At 39.5% G+C, this 16,751-nt stretch overlaps 1 protein-coding gene across 3 annotated transcripts in view; it reads right to left on the bottom strand.

Moving 5' to 3' along the window:
• ANXA6 (annexin A6) overlaps nucleotides 1-16,751 on the bottom strand; it is a 47,589-nt gene that overhangs the window by 3,064 nt on the left and 27,774 nt on the right. For 2 of the 3 annotated variants that reach the window (XM_058169332.1, XM_058169333.1), the window contains exons 13-23: nucleotides 16,004-16,062; nucleotides 14,599-14,677; nucleotides 13,513-13,594; nucleotides 10,659-10,753; nucleotides 8,878-8,991; nucleotides 8,482-8,572; nucleotides 7,344-7,423; nucleotides 5,872-5,925; nucleotides 3,792-3,809; nucleotides 1,757-1,850; nucleotides 942-1,037 (exon numbers count right to left, since the gene is read on the bottom strand). In XM_058169332.1, coding sequence (XP_058025315.1) covers nucleotides 942-1,037; nucleotides 1,757-1,850; nucleotides 3,792-3,809; nucleotides 5,872-5,925; nucleotides 7,344-7,423; nucleotides 8,482-8,572; nucleotides 8,878-8,991; nucleotides 10,659-10,753; nucleotides 13,513-13,594; nucleotides 14,599-14,677; nucleotides 16,004-16,062 — 862 coding nt within the window. The remainder of the gene's footprint in view (nucleotides 1-941; nucleotides 1,038-1,756; nucleotides 1,851-3,791; nucleotides 3,810-5,871; nucleotides 5,926-7,343; nucleotides 7,424-8,481; nucleotides 8,573-8,877; nucleotides 8,992-10,658; nucleotides 10,754-13,512; nucleotides 13,595-14,598; nucleotides 14,678-16,003; nucleotides 16,063-16,751) is intronic. The other variant, XM_058169334.1, reaches the window with a different exon arrangement.

The raw sequence follows: 16,751 nt of genomic DNA, 5'->3' as shown, positions 1-16,751 counted from the left end.
ATTCTATGAATTGCAATAAGAGGGATGATTGGGCAGCCACTTCCTGATCTGCAAGTATGCATGAATGAGGAAGTTTTTTGGGGGCATGGGCAGATGTGGCTTCTCTCTCCACTCTTCTTCAGTACCTGTCTAGCCTCTGGGTGCCATCAGACAGGACACAGAAGAGGCCAGGAAAAACAAAAGGCCCATTCCAGTCCAGTGAGGGCATTACAAGCAAGGCAATTGGTTCTTGTAATCCTTAGGGAAGAGAAGAGGTGACAGGTGACCTACACAGCGCCCAAGTGTACTTGACCATACTAGGGCCAGACAGTAAGCCTGAATAAAAGCCTGTGCTGAAGGAGTCCAATATCAATCACAAATGGCTGAAAATAAGATGACTAAAGGATTGCTCAGTTCCACTGAGGTTTCATACACAGAAGCTTAATCTGAGCCAGAAAGAACTTTGCCTGTCCACAGTCATGCTAGGCAACCTGAAATGCTCCAGCCAAAAATGACACTTGGATCAATGTTACTTTCAAAAATAGTCTGCTTTCTAGCTTTGAGATGGTACAGAAAAAGCTGAAAATAAGCTATCAAAAAAGTGTTGCATGTTGATAGCTGGCCTGTAGAAAATCTCTAGTAATCAGCCCATCCATTGTTGTTTTTTTAGGGCAATTGTTTCCCCCCCCTGCCACAGCTGCATACAATACTGCACATGCATTCTGTCTCATATATTATTCCAATTTTGTAATATAGCCACATGTTTATGAAAGACCACTCTCCACATTTTTACAAGAAGCTTAGGCCAGCTTGCTTCATCTATGCAAATCACAGAAAATTGCTCAACTGTTAAAACATTGCAAGACCAACTTCACTCTGAGAGGTTTTAGTAAAGTCTGCATTCTATATGCAAAAAAATATATACATTTCTCTATACTATAATAATACAAAACAACACTCACCAATAGCTAGAAAGGCATCCCGGACATCTCCGGACATCCGTTTGTTGATGGCATGGGCCACATCATGATTTGTCATCTTAACAAACTCCTGGAAGACTACAAGGATCAAAGGCCGAATGTAAGAAATCTAAATTTCCAATGCAAGATTGGCTTAAAAGATTATTCAGAATTTCAAGGCTGGTAACAATTAGGGGATACCATGGAAAGCTTGCCGAGTAAACTATTAACATCGATAGGGAAGGGCCTTAGCTGATTCAACGAACTTCCTGCCTTTGAATTTTTATGTCCAAAAATGCTGGCTTTCTCCAGCATTTCACTTTCTTTAGCAAGTTGATTGTACCAGCCCTTTCCTTCCAGTGTCTTAGATGATGCCCCAACACTTTCCCAAAACACAGGACTACCAGATCTGGGCTGCAAAAATCCAGATAGCCATTAGATGGCAACAACATAAGATAAAGGAAACTTTAACTCTCTGCTGACGTATTGGGTTTTTTTCACTGTCTAGATCTGACAGCTCTAGCCAAACAACTGCTTCAGGCGACTGCATAGCCTGAAAACATCAGTTACTTTGTGCTTAGTCATGATTATAAACATAGCATACAAACCATACATTTTGGGAGAGTCAGTCTGGGAGGTGGTTATAGGTGTTCAATTAGAAACTCTGAGTTCTACTGCTCTTTTAGGCCTGAAAACTGGCTGGGCCAGTCCAAGGTATACATGCTTTTTGGTGGGGAAAATAGGAGGCAGGAACATGATGTACATTGCTTTGAGCTGTAAGATATAATCATTACAACACATCCCTGTTGCTTTCCTACCTCTCTTGAGTTGGGGATAGCTCTGGGTGCACAAGATGCTCAGGAAGCGGGTCTCAAGGGATGTCGAATCGTCACCAGAAACATCAGACAATTTCTGAAAAATCAATGAAGAATGGAGGGATAGAGGAGGAGAAGAACAAAGAACAGGAGCTAGTGAATGTCAAAAGTCTGCTTCAGAATAATCTAATCAGGTGATCATAATATTGTTTAGATGCTATAAATCTGTTTGTCCAATCTATTTAGTTTGATACTAGCATTTTATTCTTCACTACTATTGTGCAGTGATTGAAAATGTTTATTAGCCCAAGCCCGCCATGGAAGTCTTGTATGATATAATATTTCTCTCCCCAAGTCTTATTCTTTATCAGTAAGTACAGAACGTACTGTCATTTATATAGATCTAGTAATGGACCATAACGATTTCCATGTCAAAAGACCATTACAGAGATAGAGTCAGTGCTCAAATTCAGCCAGTTCACACCATTTCAGGAGAACTGATTGTTAACTTTCTGAGCAGTTTGGCAAACTGGTTGTTGAAAGAAATCATTAGGGCAGAGAACCGGTTGTTAAATTACTTGAATCCCACCACTGGACAGAATCAAATGTAATTTTAAAAAATATGAGCATTTCTGTTATGGAGTCTGATCTCTCCCCAATCCCAAGTGAGTATCCAACTGCTTTTCTAACTAGCAAAAAAATAAGGAAAGACATTTTTTGAATTCATTTTTGTGCATGGTGCGGCAGAGTTTCATAACAAAGCACGGCAAGAATCCATTTTCCGATGGGATTCTTACACACAGAGAAATAAACAGCACATTCAGTGGATCAGCACAAATTATTCCTAATAACTTTAATTCTCTTTATGTGATAGTTAGCAGGCTGTTCCTGGTTCCAAACTATTCCTGGTTGCCCTTTTGCTGCTGTGCAGTAAGTTTAAGATACTGCTCATTTTCTCCACTCCTCCAGCTGTGCAGTTGGGAAATGAAGCCTAAACAAGCCAACAACGAATAATACAGGCAGTCTTTGTCTAATGACTGCTTAGCAACCTATGCAACTTATGATGGCATTGAAAAAGTTTTATAACCAGTCACCAAAATTACAATTGTCACAGAGTCCCATTGTCACCTGATCACCATTTGCAAGTTTCACAGTCTGATAAGCAAAGTCAATGAAGAAGCGGCAGTAAGTTGCAAGTCGCAGTCACGTAATGTCATGCTTAAATAACTGTGGGAGATCTCTTTAAGGACCGCAGCAGAACTGGCATGCTCCGTCTTGTGACATTTCACTTAACAACCATGTTGCCAGTCCCAATTACGGTCATTAAGCGAGGACTATCTGTAATTCTAGCCACACACTTTTTTTTCAGTCACCTCAGGCTGGGAAGGCACGTAAGGCCAGGTCAATACAACACAATATCTGAAATTGGGGAAGCCAAATTAATATTGATTTGGAAAATATTATTCTGTGAGCCCAGAGAGACACAGCATCAGCAATCAGACTGATAGCGCATCTCTTCTGTCATTCTAAACAGGCAGCATGCTTTTCATTCAAAAAGTCTCTGAAATCTTTGGCATTCCTAGTTAAGGGACCTCAGATAAGTCAGACTTTATAAAGACCACTTAAAGACCAGGTTACGATAGGCACAGCTGAAAACACACTCTCTCTTTCTCTTTCTTTCTGTCCACTTGGTATTCCCAATAAAATTATAGAATATATGGACTTTTGGTTGCTATTTTGTCAACCTTGATGTATTCTGCCATTTGTTGACCAAAGAGCTTTCACTGTGATGAGAATCACAGAGCCTTCACTTAATTCATCTCTACCTTCACCCACCCTTTACACTTAATGTATTAATTCTACCATTCCCTAAAACCCGATGTACGAAAAGCAAATGTATTTGTAGATCATCCTTCTCCAACCTGCATCTTGCAAATGTACTAAAGCTGCTTTCAAGAATTTTTAGGCAATGCAGTTGGGAAAACTAGTGATAAGACATTCAGAACATGTCAAGGAAAAATAAAGGGCAGGCACTCACCAGGGTTTCAGCAACCACCTGACAACAGAAAGAAAGGGAGAGAGAGAGGGAGGGAACAAGGTCAGAGATGGTATGGCACAGGTCACTCCAGGGACTTCAGAAATAAATAGGGGCATTCTAATATCTCAAGATGACATTGGCACCAATATAGCCCGCTTAATTATGGCAGCAAAAGGAGTCCCATTGTCATTTTGTATTCAGATACTCTGATCAGATGCAGTTCCTAATATTGAAGGGACTAATCATGCACACATCCCTTAACTTTATTTTCGACAATGAATGGAAATTCTCTATTTTAAAAAGTTATGCCATCTTTCCAAAAGCAGAGGAGGAGAGGAGATCTTGAAAGTAGCATGGAAACAGAAATAAGTAGAACTCTATAAAGGAAGGTTGCCTGAGACACAGAAGTGATGTTTGTACTAGTGTTTTCTGATTACATGTATTTAGTATAAAGGATCCTACAACACAGGAGCCTCTTTCTAGCATTTTAGGAAACTGCTAGCAATCTGCTGATATTCCTCCCTGCTCCAGAGACGGCTCCAGGAATATTTCCAAGTGGGGGAGGAAGATTTAAAAGCTGCAGTATATATGACATAACGTGCACATGTAGCATGCATACCTATCCATTTTTACAAAATGTTATTAGTACAATAGGTGGTTTTTCTGAAACAATAGTTTTTAAAAATACATTTTCTGAACTTCATGATTTTTGTTTCTTAAAAGAGATCCCAGATTCTCAAACAGCAGCATAGAAAGCTGTCTTCACGGTTTTGTTAAAACTTCAAAACTACCAGAAAACTTCCTTTATCCTTAGAGCCTCAGCATTCAACAAAGAATCGTAATTTTCCCCTTAATTTGTAACAGACAGAAGAGATAGATTGTTGGGGACGCTATGCTGACTCTGTAAACTGCTTAGGGAATAATGTAAAGCACTATGAAGGGGTATATAAGTCTAAGTGCTATTATCATATGCCTCTATGTGAGGAATGTGGCGATAGGAAGGAAACTGTCAACAGTTTCCTGAATATCTGAAAAAAGGCTAAAGTCTTTGCTCCCCACAACTTTTAATAGGAAAGGAAAGCACAGCAAAGAAAAAGGAACAATGAGCTAATTGAAGAGATCAGCAGAAAAATTATTTGGGCAAAGAAAAATGGAAGACAACAGAAATTAACTTGTGCAAAAAAGATTAAATTTTAGGTGAAGAAAAAAGGCCTGAGAAAAATATTTCCAGCTTCAGCATGAGAATATGCCATCCATGCAAGGATATTGTGGTCTGTTGATCTGAAGCAATACTGTATACCCAGCTTGTTTTAAGCATTGAATAAATACCGGTAGTGTTAGGTTCCCTGTGATCTGGCTAAAAAGTTCCCATTTGGGCTATTAGCTCCTGCAACTCTTTTTTCCTGCTTATTGAGATGCAGTAGCCACAATCATTGCTTTCAAAATCATGCAACAGCCTGCAGAAACATTAGAACTCCCTCTTGTGGAAACAGTCCTAAGTGCATCACTTCACATTATCCAGAGTTCAATTGGTGACTTATAAACATTTGCTCTCTTTCCTGAATCTGGTATGTATTAAAAATGGATTACTTAACCAATTTTAACATTATGTTTAATATGAGTGTCCCTTAACATGGAATTGCAAAAAAATATATGATGAGTTACGGTTTTTACTTTTTGGGAAATGAAAAGCTTCAATTAAAACCCACATTAAAATTTGACATGCATTAATTACCTGCAAAGTGCAATTGGGTTCACACGTGATACTAAGGCAATGTCGTGGGCTTAGAGTATTGTGTGAGCCCAAACAATTGCACCTTACTTAATAAAGCCTAAATAAATCATATGTTCGCATGGTGTTTGTCCCAAATCTGTTTCTATATATACAGTATCAGCTCAGAGCAAGAACTCCAATGGAGTTTTTTCACATGCTCTCTACTCCTCTCTCTGTTCTGGGGGTATCCATAGCTCATGAAACCCAACATAAACCTATTATCAACTCTAGAATCTCCAAATCTACATCATGGAAGAAAGGCTACAGGCACAGCAGAACCGTTCCTGCACATATGGCTTTACTTACCTGAGCATCAGCGTGAGCCTTTGCTAAATCTTCTCCTTCTTCACTACGGTTACCCTACAGTTAGACATTGAGAACTATTAATAAGATGCAAAAAATAGGCCCCTGGGAATGGGCCAGAAATTAACATCTTTAAATAATTCACTAGCTTTCTTGGCAGCTACTTGTTTATTGCCCATAGGCCTGGAGCAATGCTGTGAGCTTCAAAATCTGGGTTTTAAAAATTTTAGAGGCCCACTAGATGACATCAAAGAATTAGTATTCGTTTGCTGCCATATAATTTTTTAGATTTTTGCAGCTGGATCTGATAGCTCCACATCCCACCTCCTGCAAACTATAACTCCCAGAATTCTTTGATGATGATGATATCCATTCAATCATGTCCAGTTCTTGGTAATTCTATGGACCAGCTCTCTCCATATTTTCCAATCTTGTACAGCTTCTTTAAGTTGTTTTATGCTCTGGCTGATATCAGTTTTGATGTCTCATGTTTTTGACAGTCTCGTTTCCTTTTCCCGCTGACCATTCTGAGCATAGCTGGTTTTTCCAATGAGTTTGATTGCATGGCATAGCCCGAATTTTGCAATTTTGCCCTCCAGCGATACATCTTATATGCTCCACTACTGGCTTGTTTGTCACTGGCCATATTTTCTAGAACAACTGAGCAACTGAGAATTGAACCTCACAATATCCTGAGTGCCATATATACTCTGTCCTAGGCAACATAGTCAATTACAATGCCACCCCTTGATGCTTATTAGTGGAAAACGTCCTCTAGCACTGGCCTTTATCCTTCTTTAACTATGGTCCCCTCCCTGCTGCTCATATCCAGCAAAATAAATGACATGGGAAGATATTTATATCTTAAAATGGGGGCATCAATTATGAAAAGAGCACAGGCCTGGGAAGTATATAGTGTATCTCCACTCCTTTTTCAGAGAACACTGTACTGTGTTATTTCATCAGAATGAGATTTCTATCATTCTTATTGGGGATAAACAAATTATAGCCACCAAATGAATGGTATCTGAACCCTATCCATGTCCTGAGCAATTTTAGATTTTATCATCTTAATGCAAATAGCTTTTTAAAAGTCTGCTGTTGCACAATAAATAAAAACAGAACAGTTTGAAGTAGCTTTCAAGTCCTATGAAGCCTTCTTGCTTTCTGGTGGTGACTATATAAAACTGAGGCAGAAATTGTTATTTGAAGGTTCATGTCCATGACAGCTTGGCAGCATTAATTATCCCTGCATGCAAAAATACTCATTGAATTGTTTCTTTCCAACTGAATATACCATTATCAAATGCACAAGATCCTTAATGAATAAGAATAAAAATTTTTAAAATGGCAACTTTTAAAGGTGGTTTAACAACTGAATCAGATCATTAGATGTTCAGAAATATCAAACAGAAAACACTTATCTTTAACTAAAGGAGCTTTAAGAATGCATTGTGGGGAAAAGAAACTCTTACCAGTGCCAGAGAGACTAGGATCCTTTTGAAATGTCCTGAAGTGTCAGAACTCAGTGCATCCTCCAAAGATTTATGATAAGCTGGAAAAACACAAAAGAAAATGTTCAAAGACACTCCTGATTCCAATGTAATTCCTGGTAATTAAAAAGATACACCCATGTTGTTTTCTTTTTAAAAATGGAAATTGGATTGCCACAATGTTTTGTGACTTGCGGTCTAGCCCCGTGATGGTGAACCTATGGCACATGTGCCACAAGTGGCATGCAGAGCCATCTCTCCAGGCACGCGAGCTGTCGCCCGTTGCTCTTCCGGGGTCCAGCCTGCCAGCCAGCTGGTCTTCACACATGCAGGAGCGCCGGAAACTGGAAGAGCAGCCACCCAGCGTGCATGTGCACGCCGGGAAAATGATCTTCCAGTTTCTGGTGATTGCATGTGCACCGGCCACCTGGTCTTCGCATGCTCATGCGTGCCAGAAACCGGAAGACCAAATGGCCGGTGTGCATGCGCGTGCCAGAAACTGGAAGCTCATCTTCTTGGCTGCTCTTCCGGTTTCTGGCACGTGCACACGCCCCAATTTCAGCACTCAGTGCCGAAAAGGTTCGCCAACACTGGACTAGCCTGTATCCCTGAGATTTTCCAGTGCTCTCCTCTTCAAAAATTACCTACTGTATGCCTGGCCCTCCTTAATCCTTCAAGGTCAACTATATGTAGACTTACCCTAGAAAACCCCCATCAAAGTACTGGTTCCAATTCTTAGTGTGTGAATAGGATATTCACATGGAATGAAGCCCATGGGAAAACTTTATTCTGAGTAGTTTTCCCTTGAAGGTTAGTAGCTTCTAACCTTGATCTGACACAAAAACAGACCAATATGAGAGGTGACTATTTCCTTTGATTTAGGCTCAATTCCTGCTATTTATATGGACAGTCTACCTTGCTTTTTTTGCCAATATAGCAGTGATTTGCCATCCTGTTAGATTGGGAGCCCTATAAAAAATGCCAATGACTTAGCAATCAAGTGAATAAAATGTGTACTGGCAAAATTTAAGCATTTGACACAGCAACTGATAAATACTTTCCTGATTCTTAGTCTCCTACATCCATTTATCCCTTAAGAATTATTGAAGAAACTCTTTACCTTCTTTATAGGCTGCATTAATTGCTTGAATCTCTTGGTTACTCCGTGTGGCCAAAATTTCAATGAGAGCGCTCTCATCAGTTCCAGCCCCCTGGAGTGATGTAAAGATATTTGATCATTTAATCATTGTTAATATTTCAGGTCAGCTAAGCGCTCACATTTTGCATCAATTTCCTGTTATTTCAGCTTCTGGGGGGAAAAAATACTTGGCTCAGAATTGAACCTATACACCAGCCTGAACCGGCAATCTTTAAGCAAGAAGGAAATCCCTCATTCTCTCAAGGGCTTAATTACTCTTTGAGATAAAGGCAAAAGGAGTTTTTCTTCTCTCCTTCATATGAGTTAAATTTATCTTTCTATTCTTTAAATACTATATTAAAAAGAAATCTGCTCTACCTCCATGGCTTTCTTCAGTTGCTTTGCATCATAGAAGGCTGGTGGCATCATCAGTCCAAGAATAACCTTTGCCAAAGGTCCAGATATTTCAGATTTCAGGTCTGCCATAAGGTCCTATCACAGGAGACACTCATGAAGGAAAACAAATTGGAAACTCTGAAGAAGTACAACCAAATGAGACACAGGACATTTAACAATGACTAGAAACCCATTATTGACTTTTTGCAGGAAACAGTAAAAATGATTTATGGTTTTGAGGATTAGAATAAATATAACACATTATAGAGAAAATGAAAATAATGCTATAAATATAGAGTAAGATGTTAACTTATATTTATACTTATCATTTTGTTGTACGAGGTGCAATGACAATAAAGTAAACTAACTAAACTAACTAACTATAGCTGCAGTAAAAGAAAACTAGAAGCCTTTTCTTTAAAACTCTTTGATCGCTGCATTTTCCTCCCTCCCTTCCTTCCTCCCTCCCTCCTTTCTCTGTATTCAAAATTCTAATAAAATTTTATTTAAAAGAAGAAGAAACTCAAAAAAACTGATGCCAGTCAGGAAGACGATGCTTAGAAGAAAGGCTCTGACATAATATGATGGGGCAGAGATTGGCCACTTGCAGCCACCCAATTATTTTTAAATTTTATCTCACATCAGTCCTAGCAAGCATGGTCAACAGTGATGCTTTATGAAATGAAAGTCCATCTACTTTTATTGGGCTGCATATTACTCCTCAGGCACATTAAATCTGTGTTTAATAATGCATGCAATATTCTGGAGCGTTAACTTTATCCTGTGATTAGAGCAGGAAGGAACAATGGCAGCAAATAGAGAAGACATGCTTTGACTTAAGAACAGATTCTAGCTGTAGTTGCCTCCATATTCAGGTGGAGCTTAATAATAAGAGCTTAATAATTATTGGTTTCATAAGAAGCTTTTCTCCAGAGTCAAAATCTGCATACAGATGAAAAGTAATCTGTAATTAAAAATACAAGTTCCCAAATAGTTACACACTGTATCCCTCAATGCCCTTTTATATTTATAGGTCAGTTTGCCAGACACAAGGCAGATACATAACTCAACTCATCCTTTTCATCTCCTGCCTAAAACTGTCAACTGAAGGTTAGGCATTCAGACACATTTGAGCAAGATGGTAAAAGATGACCTCCTTTTTAAAAAAAAAAACAAAACCCGACAGACATCGATGGTGATTTGAGTAATTAGATTGGTCCATGATATTTTACAAGGAGGGAGAATGACTGTTTCTTTTAATATATTTTTTCCTTCCTGAATGCCTCATGCATGCAAATAATTTTACGATACAAAACAAAACAAAAAAACTTCAGAAAGATAATGGGAGAGTAATTTCCCAAGTATTATAATCATGCTCCTCTTCGCTTTCTCCTGTGCAGCTAGATTTTATGTTTTCCTTTTTAAAAAAAGAATGAATATTGGCACATGGAGCTCCAGTATACCTTACACATTTATAGGAGCATCCTGAAATCTACAGACCTTAATACGTGTTCAAACACACACACGCACACATCATAGATTTGAACTAGCAGTTGAAATAGTTATGCAGAAGATCTAGAAGGCATCTAATTGGGCAAGGCAACCAATGAAAGAATGATCTTAATTATTTATTTTTAAAAGTAACACCAAACTTAAAATAGACCATCTATAAGAGTTATTGCATAAGAACTCCTGCAACAAGTAAACCAACTGAACGTTGGGGAAAAGGAATGAGATACAAAAGAAGAGACTGTACTAATTACCCGGCCATAATGAGACTTGTATGCTTTTATGATATCTTGCCTCTGGTCATTACTCCTCTGTGTGACAACCTCAATGATGGCATCTTCATCTGTGCCTGGAACCCAGTAAAGAGAACACATTCAACCATTTTTTTCCAGTTCAGTAACATTTAATCTTGACTCTTGCACTTAGTCAGGGAAGCAATCCCAAGAACGAACAAAAAGGAAATTGTCCACCACTGGGTTGAGAGAGAAGATTCTCTTTGTTAAGATCAATCACTCAGCTAACTGCCTACGGGATATTTTTTTTAATCCTATTCTTTTCTGACCCCTTACAAACTCGCCATCCTTAAAAGTTTGTTTCAGCCCTATATAACTGACTGAAGAAAAATCAAATCGGTGCATAAGCATATTTGCTCAATAACCAATTTTGTTTGTATATATGATGTACAATGACAATAAAGACTATACCCAAAGCACTTTGCTTCTGGTTTCTGTGTGGAAAATTCCTGAATTATTCCCAGGGGGTATGATTTACTGCAGTGTGCTCAGATGGTTACCATATGGCCCTATAGACTGTAACCTCATTCCTGTTTTAAAAATAGATTTGGGAGTGGCAAAGAGAAACACACACTTAACCAGCTTGAGATGTGACTGCATATGAACTATTACCATTAATACAACTCAAGCCCCAAGCATGCTCATGCTATTCAACGCCAACCATGATCTCTAACTTGTCAAGTACTTTGCAAGCCCACATCTTACTGATTACAGTTGTTATAGAGCAGGAAGGAGTGTGACCGTTGGTGTTCTTTGCAACAGCTCCTTCCTTGGGAATAACTTCCCGCCCCCCAAAGCAAGGATGCCCCCCCTCCCCAAGAAGGATGGCCTTCTCGGAGGTAAAATGTGGCTTTTCCAGAAAGCTTTTGGGGAATAATTATATGCAACAGGGCCATACCAAACAAATCTTAGTTCATTGATTTTACTATCTCATTTGGGAGGTTGGATTTTATTATTTTAATGGATAAAAATATAGCTTATAATACGGTGTTTATTTTTTAAGATTTGTAAGCCACCTACAGTCTGTTAAGTTTCAGGAAATAAATCAATCAATGAACAAATGCAATATAGTTTATGGTATTCTGAATGACTGCCCAGGGATTGCCTCTTACTGAGCAATATAGAAGCAAAACAAATAGAAACAAAATCATTCAGCTGTTTCTAGACATGACTCTGAATATAATTTTCATTTTCTTCCTACCACATTGAATTTAAACAGGATGGCAAGAGCTACTGATCGAGTATCAAAATTAGGCAATGGCTTGAGAGAACAATGGGTTATCAAATATATAACAAAATCTCTATGCTGAGCGTTTTTCCTAACTACAATGAGCTGTTGATACAACAGTGCCATCTCCTGGATCTTAGAGGAAGCAGTAGAATATCATTTAGTCACTGTCAGTATCTAACAGGATGCAAGGACTCTGCATTGATACGTTTTTTTATGGAGCATTTGCTGCCTGGATGACTTGCAGATGGTGACCGATCACCAGAACCATCCTTTTCTTTCCAGAATCACAAAATCAGAAAAGTAACCAGGTTTCTTCTGAAAGACACTTCTTCCAGGAATGTATGCAACGAGTATGACCAACTCTAAGAGTAATGCAACTGCTTTCTTCCAACATTTGTGGAGGTTTGTTTGTTTGTTTCATTTTATGTTTATTTAATTTTAAAATGATATTCCTTTTTGCATTATACAGTTACACAGCCTTGTATCAAATGTAATTAAGTGGCATAACAGACATAGCAACCTATTTCGCAATTGCATATTGTCTTCCCTAAAATACATAGGCAGTTGTGATGTGCAGCAAGTTCAGCATTGTATGCTGCTGGCATTGCATTGGCTTCTCTTTCACAGCTGCCTAGGATTTACACAGATTATCAATCTCTCCAATCAGCTACATGAAGCAAATGGCCTGAGGGAGAACCATAAGCCACTGGTAGCCAAGGAATGTTTTAGAGCGGTAGTTCTCAACCTTTTCTTTACCACGGACCTCCTTTAAATATCTTTTGTGGTCATGGACCGTGGCCACAGACCACCAAGACTTAACCCAAGATTTAAATCGTAACATGTCTTCACAGACTCCGTGACAACATCACAATCCTCCAGAGATCTGCGAATTACAGGATGAGAACCACTGTTTTAAAGTGTTTTTAATATCGGGTATTGATTCTAGTAAAAGGGACGTGGAGGCTCAGGGGCTAGGACGTTGAGCTTGTCAATCGAAAGGTCGGCAGCTTGGCGGTTCGAATCCCTAGTGCTGCTGTGTAACAGGGTGAGCTCCCGTTACTTGTCCCAGCTTCTGCCAACCTAGCAGTTTCGAAAGCACGTAAAAATGCAAGTAGAAAAAATAGGGACCACCTTTGATGGGAAGGTAACAGTGTTCCGTGCGCCTTTGGCGTTGAGTCATGCCGGCCACATGACCACGGAGACGTCTTCGGACAGCGCTGGCTCTTCGGCTTTGAAATGGAGATGAGCACCACCTCCTAGAGTCGGCAACGACTAGCATGTATGTGCGAGGGGAACCTTTACCTTTATTGATTCTAGTAGAACAAAATGTAGCAACGGAATTCTACATAGCAAGGCTGAGGTGTAAGTTACATTGTTCCTAGAATGTGACTGGAGATGAGGAATGGATCTATAAGATTTCCTACATTTTAAAAGCATTCAGCTAATAAAGCCTGCCTTAGGTAGAAATCTGGCCAAGCAATAATGCTTCCTATCCAGAAAGTCTACAAATGTTATTACTTTACGACTGAATAAAAAGACTGATTTTTCTTGCTCTGCATCAGCACATTGCAGAGGGTTACTTACCAAGCCCCTTCATAGCTTTCCTGAGCACTTTTGCATCACCATCAGCATTGAAATTTGCAGCTGGATAAATGGTTCCTTTCATCTGCAGAAAAGTAAGAGTAGTGTAAATTAAAATTATGCATTTTAAAAGGGGAGAGGCGCAGAAAGAGGCCAAGCAGAAGGACGTCCAAATAAGGCACCCCGATCCATCTCCTAACAATTGCTATTTTATTTAAAACAAAGAAAATAGAATAAAAACAATTGGAGAACAGCTGGATAAATTCCATGCTCATGCATCTCCCAGTCAGCATGTGGAGGGCATCTTGCAACGATATTTCAAATTCTCAATGCCTGTTTCCAATTACATCAGCAATCTTCTAGACATTAATTCAAAAAGATGTGATTTCTTTAGGACTGACTCTCCAACCGTTTTACATGCAAAAAGCCTAGGATGAATACACAGAGCCCGTTCCAGTGATTACATACAGTAATCTAAGCATTGTCTGTTTCCTTGTATTAGGCAGTAGCAAGTCATAATGGAAGAATAATCTGAGCAAGTTTACTTGGTAAAATAATCCCCTAATATGGGGCATTTGTGAATTCACCCTTTAAAAATAATTAGTGAAATATTTAGTAAGTTAAATAGCTCACACAGCAAAACAAGCAAAGAAAGAAAACCCATCTATTGCTAATCTGATTTTGTAAAGAAGCTAACACAGAGCTTAACATAGCTCTAAGGATCCATATTGCAGATCCATTTATGAAGCTGCAGTGATTCTGCTGGGTGTGTATGGGCACTTACAACAAAACACTTCCGCTGGACTGTTTTTTAGTTTTATCATCAGATATCCTATTATACCAGGGAATAAGCAATATCTTCAAATGTTAATTCCTAATGATGCAGAAAACCAAGGAAGGGGAAAATAATTTTTCTAATTATGAATGCATATTAGTTAAAGTGGCATGTTTAGAAAATGTTAGAAAGGGAGAATTGTTGACTAGGCAAGATATCCAAGAGGTCCAGAGCATTAGCAGCGGATAGAGTGAAGCAGTTGTAGCTTTGAGCCAGCAAGCCACAGGTAGGGGAAGGGAAGGCTGGCTTCTAACCTCCACTTTGGCCACTGCACTAAGTTCCCACATCTGATAGGCCACCTGCGCAGCTTCAGGGAAGAACTCACCTGCAGCACTGGAAGGGGAGGGATGGAAAGATACAAGATGGATGACAAATGCAGAGACACAGTAAAACGTGAAGATGCAAATCCTGTGCAAATTAACTGGTGCCAGTCACATCCTCCCTCTCCCACCTAAATTCCTAAACAACATGCATCTATCCATCCATCCATCTATCTCTTCTGTAATAACTTGGTACATTTTTATAAGAGGCATGGTAAAAAGCAGGCTAGTTGTTGTGTTTGCCATATTTCCTAAGAAAAAGGTGAGGGTCTTTTTTTCATTCTCTCTTTGCAAAAGGTGGGAAGACAATGCGTGAAGATACCCTTTATATCAAATGTAGCCTGGAAGGCTACTTCTTCAATTGAATACTTTATTTCAATGTCATTTGAGAATTGCAAAAATAGTACATTAGGGTAAACACAAGTGATTCTAGGATCTTTTTAAAACAAAATGTATTAGTATTGCTGTTATTCCACTCTTCCCTACATTGATTTCCATACTACGTAAAAAATACACTGGTAATCCTCGTGTTTAGTAAATCATTGGTCATCCAATATTAGTCAGCACTAATATTGACATATGCAATTTACCCAAGCCATCCTCCCATCCATTCTTCTACTTTTTAAGTGCCCCAACTACATTACTTAACATTTATAGCAATCACAGCTGTGGTGAGAGTTAACATTTAATGTATTTGAAATGCAATAGGTTAGTGAAGGCTGATCCAAAGTGTACATAAAACCTGTAAAACCTCAAAGGTTCAACTACTGAATTTGGGCAGTAGCAGTATATAACCACATACTGGATCAAGTTCTGATATGGAGTTATAGAGAAAGAGAGAGGAAGCCAAACCTGCTTAGATCTACTTTATGGAGGCTTAATCATGGAAAAGGATAATAATCAATTGTTTGCTGATCAGAGCACTTCAAAACACATAGCAATATGCTCCTACTGCATTTTGTGGCTGGGGTATTATGATTAAAAGCACATTATAATATGGTTGATTATGCGCCATCAAGACTGGGTGAACTCTTAGTAACCACACAGATTTCCCCCATAATTATAATATGAACATTAAGAGTATTTTAAAAGGCTCAAACTCCTTCCAAGCAGACAAACACATATTTAGCCTGTCAACAAAAACTGAGGTGAAGGGCCTGCTGTCCGAGGATAGTTCAACTGACCATCCTCAGATGAAAAATCTCACTTTTCATGTTCCACTTGGGAAATAATATTATTAGAGGTACAGGACCAAAAAAACGTCTCAGCAACTGAGGGCCATTTAGAAAGCATTCCTCCCACCCACCCCCAAGAAACCATGCTTCAGAATTGAACTTACTCATCATCTCCCCCACACAGTTTCAGTAGTGCTTTTTTGTAATCACCCGATGTGTCACTCTGTAAAAGGGAGAGAGGAAAACTCAGCTCTTCACAATTATAACCAAAGTGCAAATCATCCTTAAGATGAAAGTTATATTACCTAAATGTCAACCTAAGCATTCACAAAAGAAAGTTTAACCGATCATCTCTCTCTAAGGCTGCCTGAATCATTCTGTGCTGACGATCTCTTCCAAACATAGCGTGAAGAATGATACCAGATGTTATGTCTGCACCCCCCGAGCCAGGCCCCTGCCAGAAAGTGACTCGGAAAGTGAGGGGGAAGGGCCATCAGGACTTACCCCTGGAGCACCGGCTTCCCTGGCTCAGCTCCAGGAGCCAGAGGTGGAGGAGATACGAGGCCTCTGTCACCTGACTCTTTCCCCCCCCCAGGCCACGCCTCCAGACCCGGCTGATGCCAATCAGGCCTGGCTGGACCCTAGGTTTCGTAGGTAGGTGAGGCGGGAACAACAGAAGCAGGGGTGGGGCAGGTCTAGGAAGTGCTGAGTCATGGAGCCACACCCCACAGGATATAAAAGCAGTGAGGGCTGCTGTACCTCTTCGTAGCAAGCAAATCAACTGCTTAACTAGAGCTGAAGTACTGTTTGCTCCTGGTTGACTCATCAAGAGAGATAACAGAGACACTTGGCAGACGCTCGCTAGTTTGCTGCCAGAGCTGATAGTGCCGGCTAATTAAGTCATCGCTTGGA

The sequence above is a fragment of the Ahaetulla prasina genome, chromosome 2 (assembly GCF_028640845.1).
Source record: "Ahaetulla prasina isolate Xishuangbanna chromosome 2, ASM2864084v1, whole genome shotgun sequence".
In the NCBI taxonomy this organism is placed as follows: domain Eukaryota; kingdom Metazoa; phylum Chordata; class Lepidosauria; order Squamata; family Colubridae; genus Ahaetulla; species Ahaetulla prasina.
This window is presented reverse-complemented; position numbering and strand designations above follow the sequence as displayed.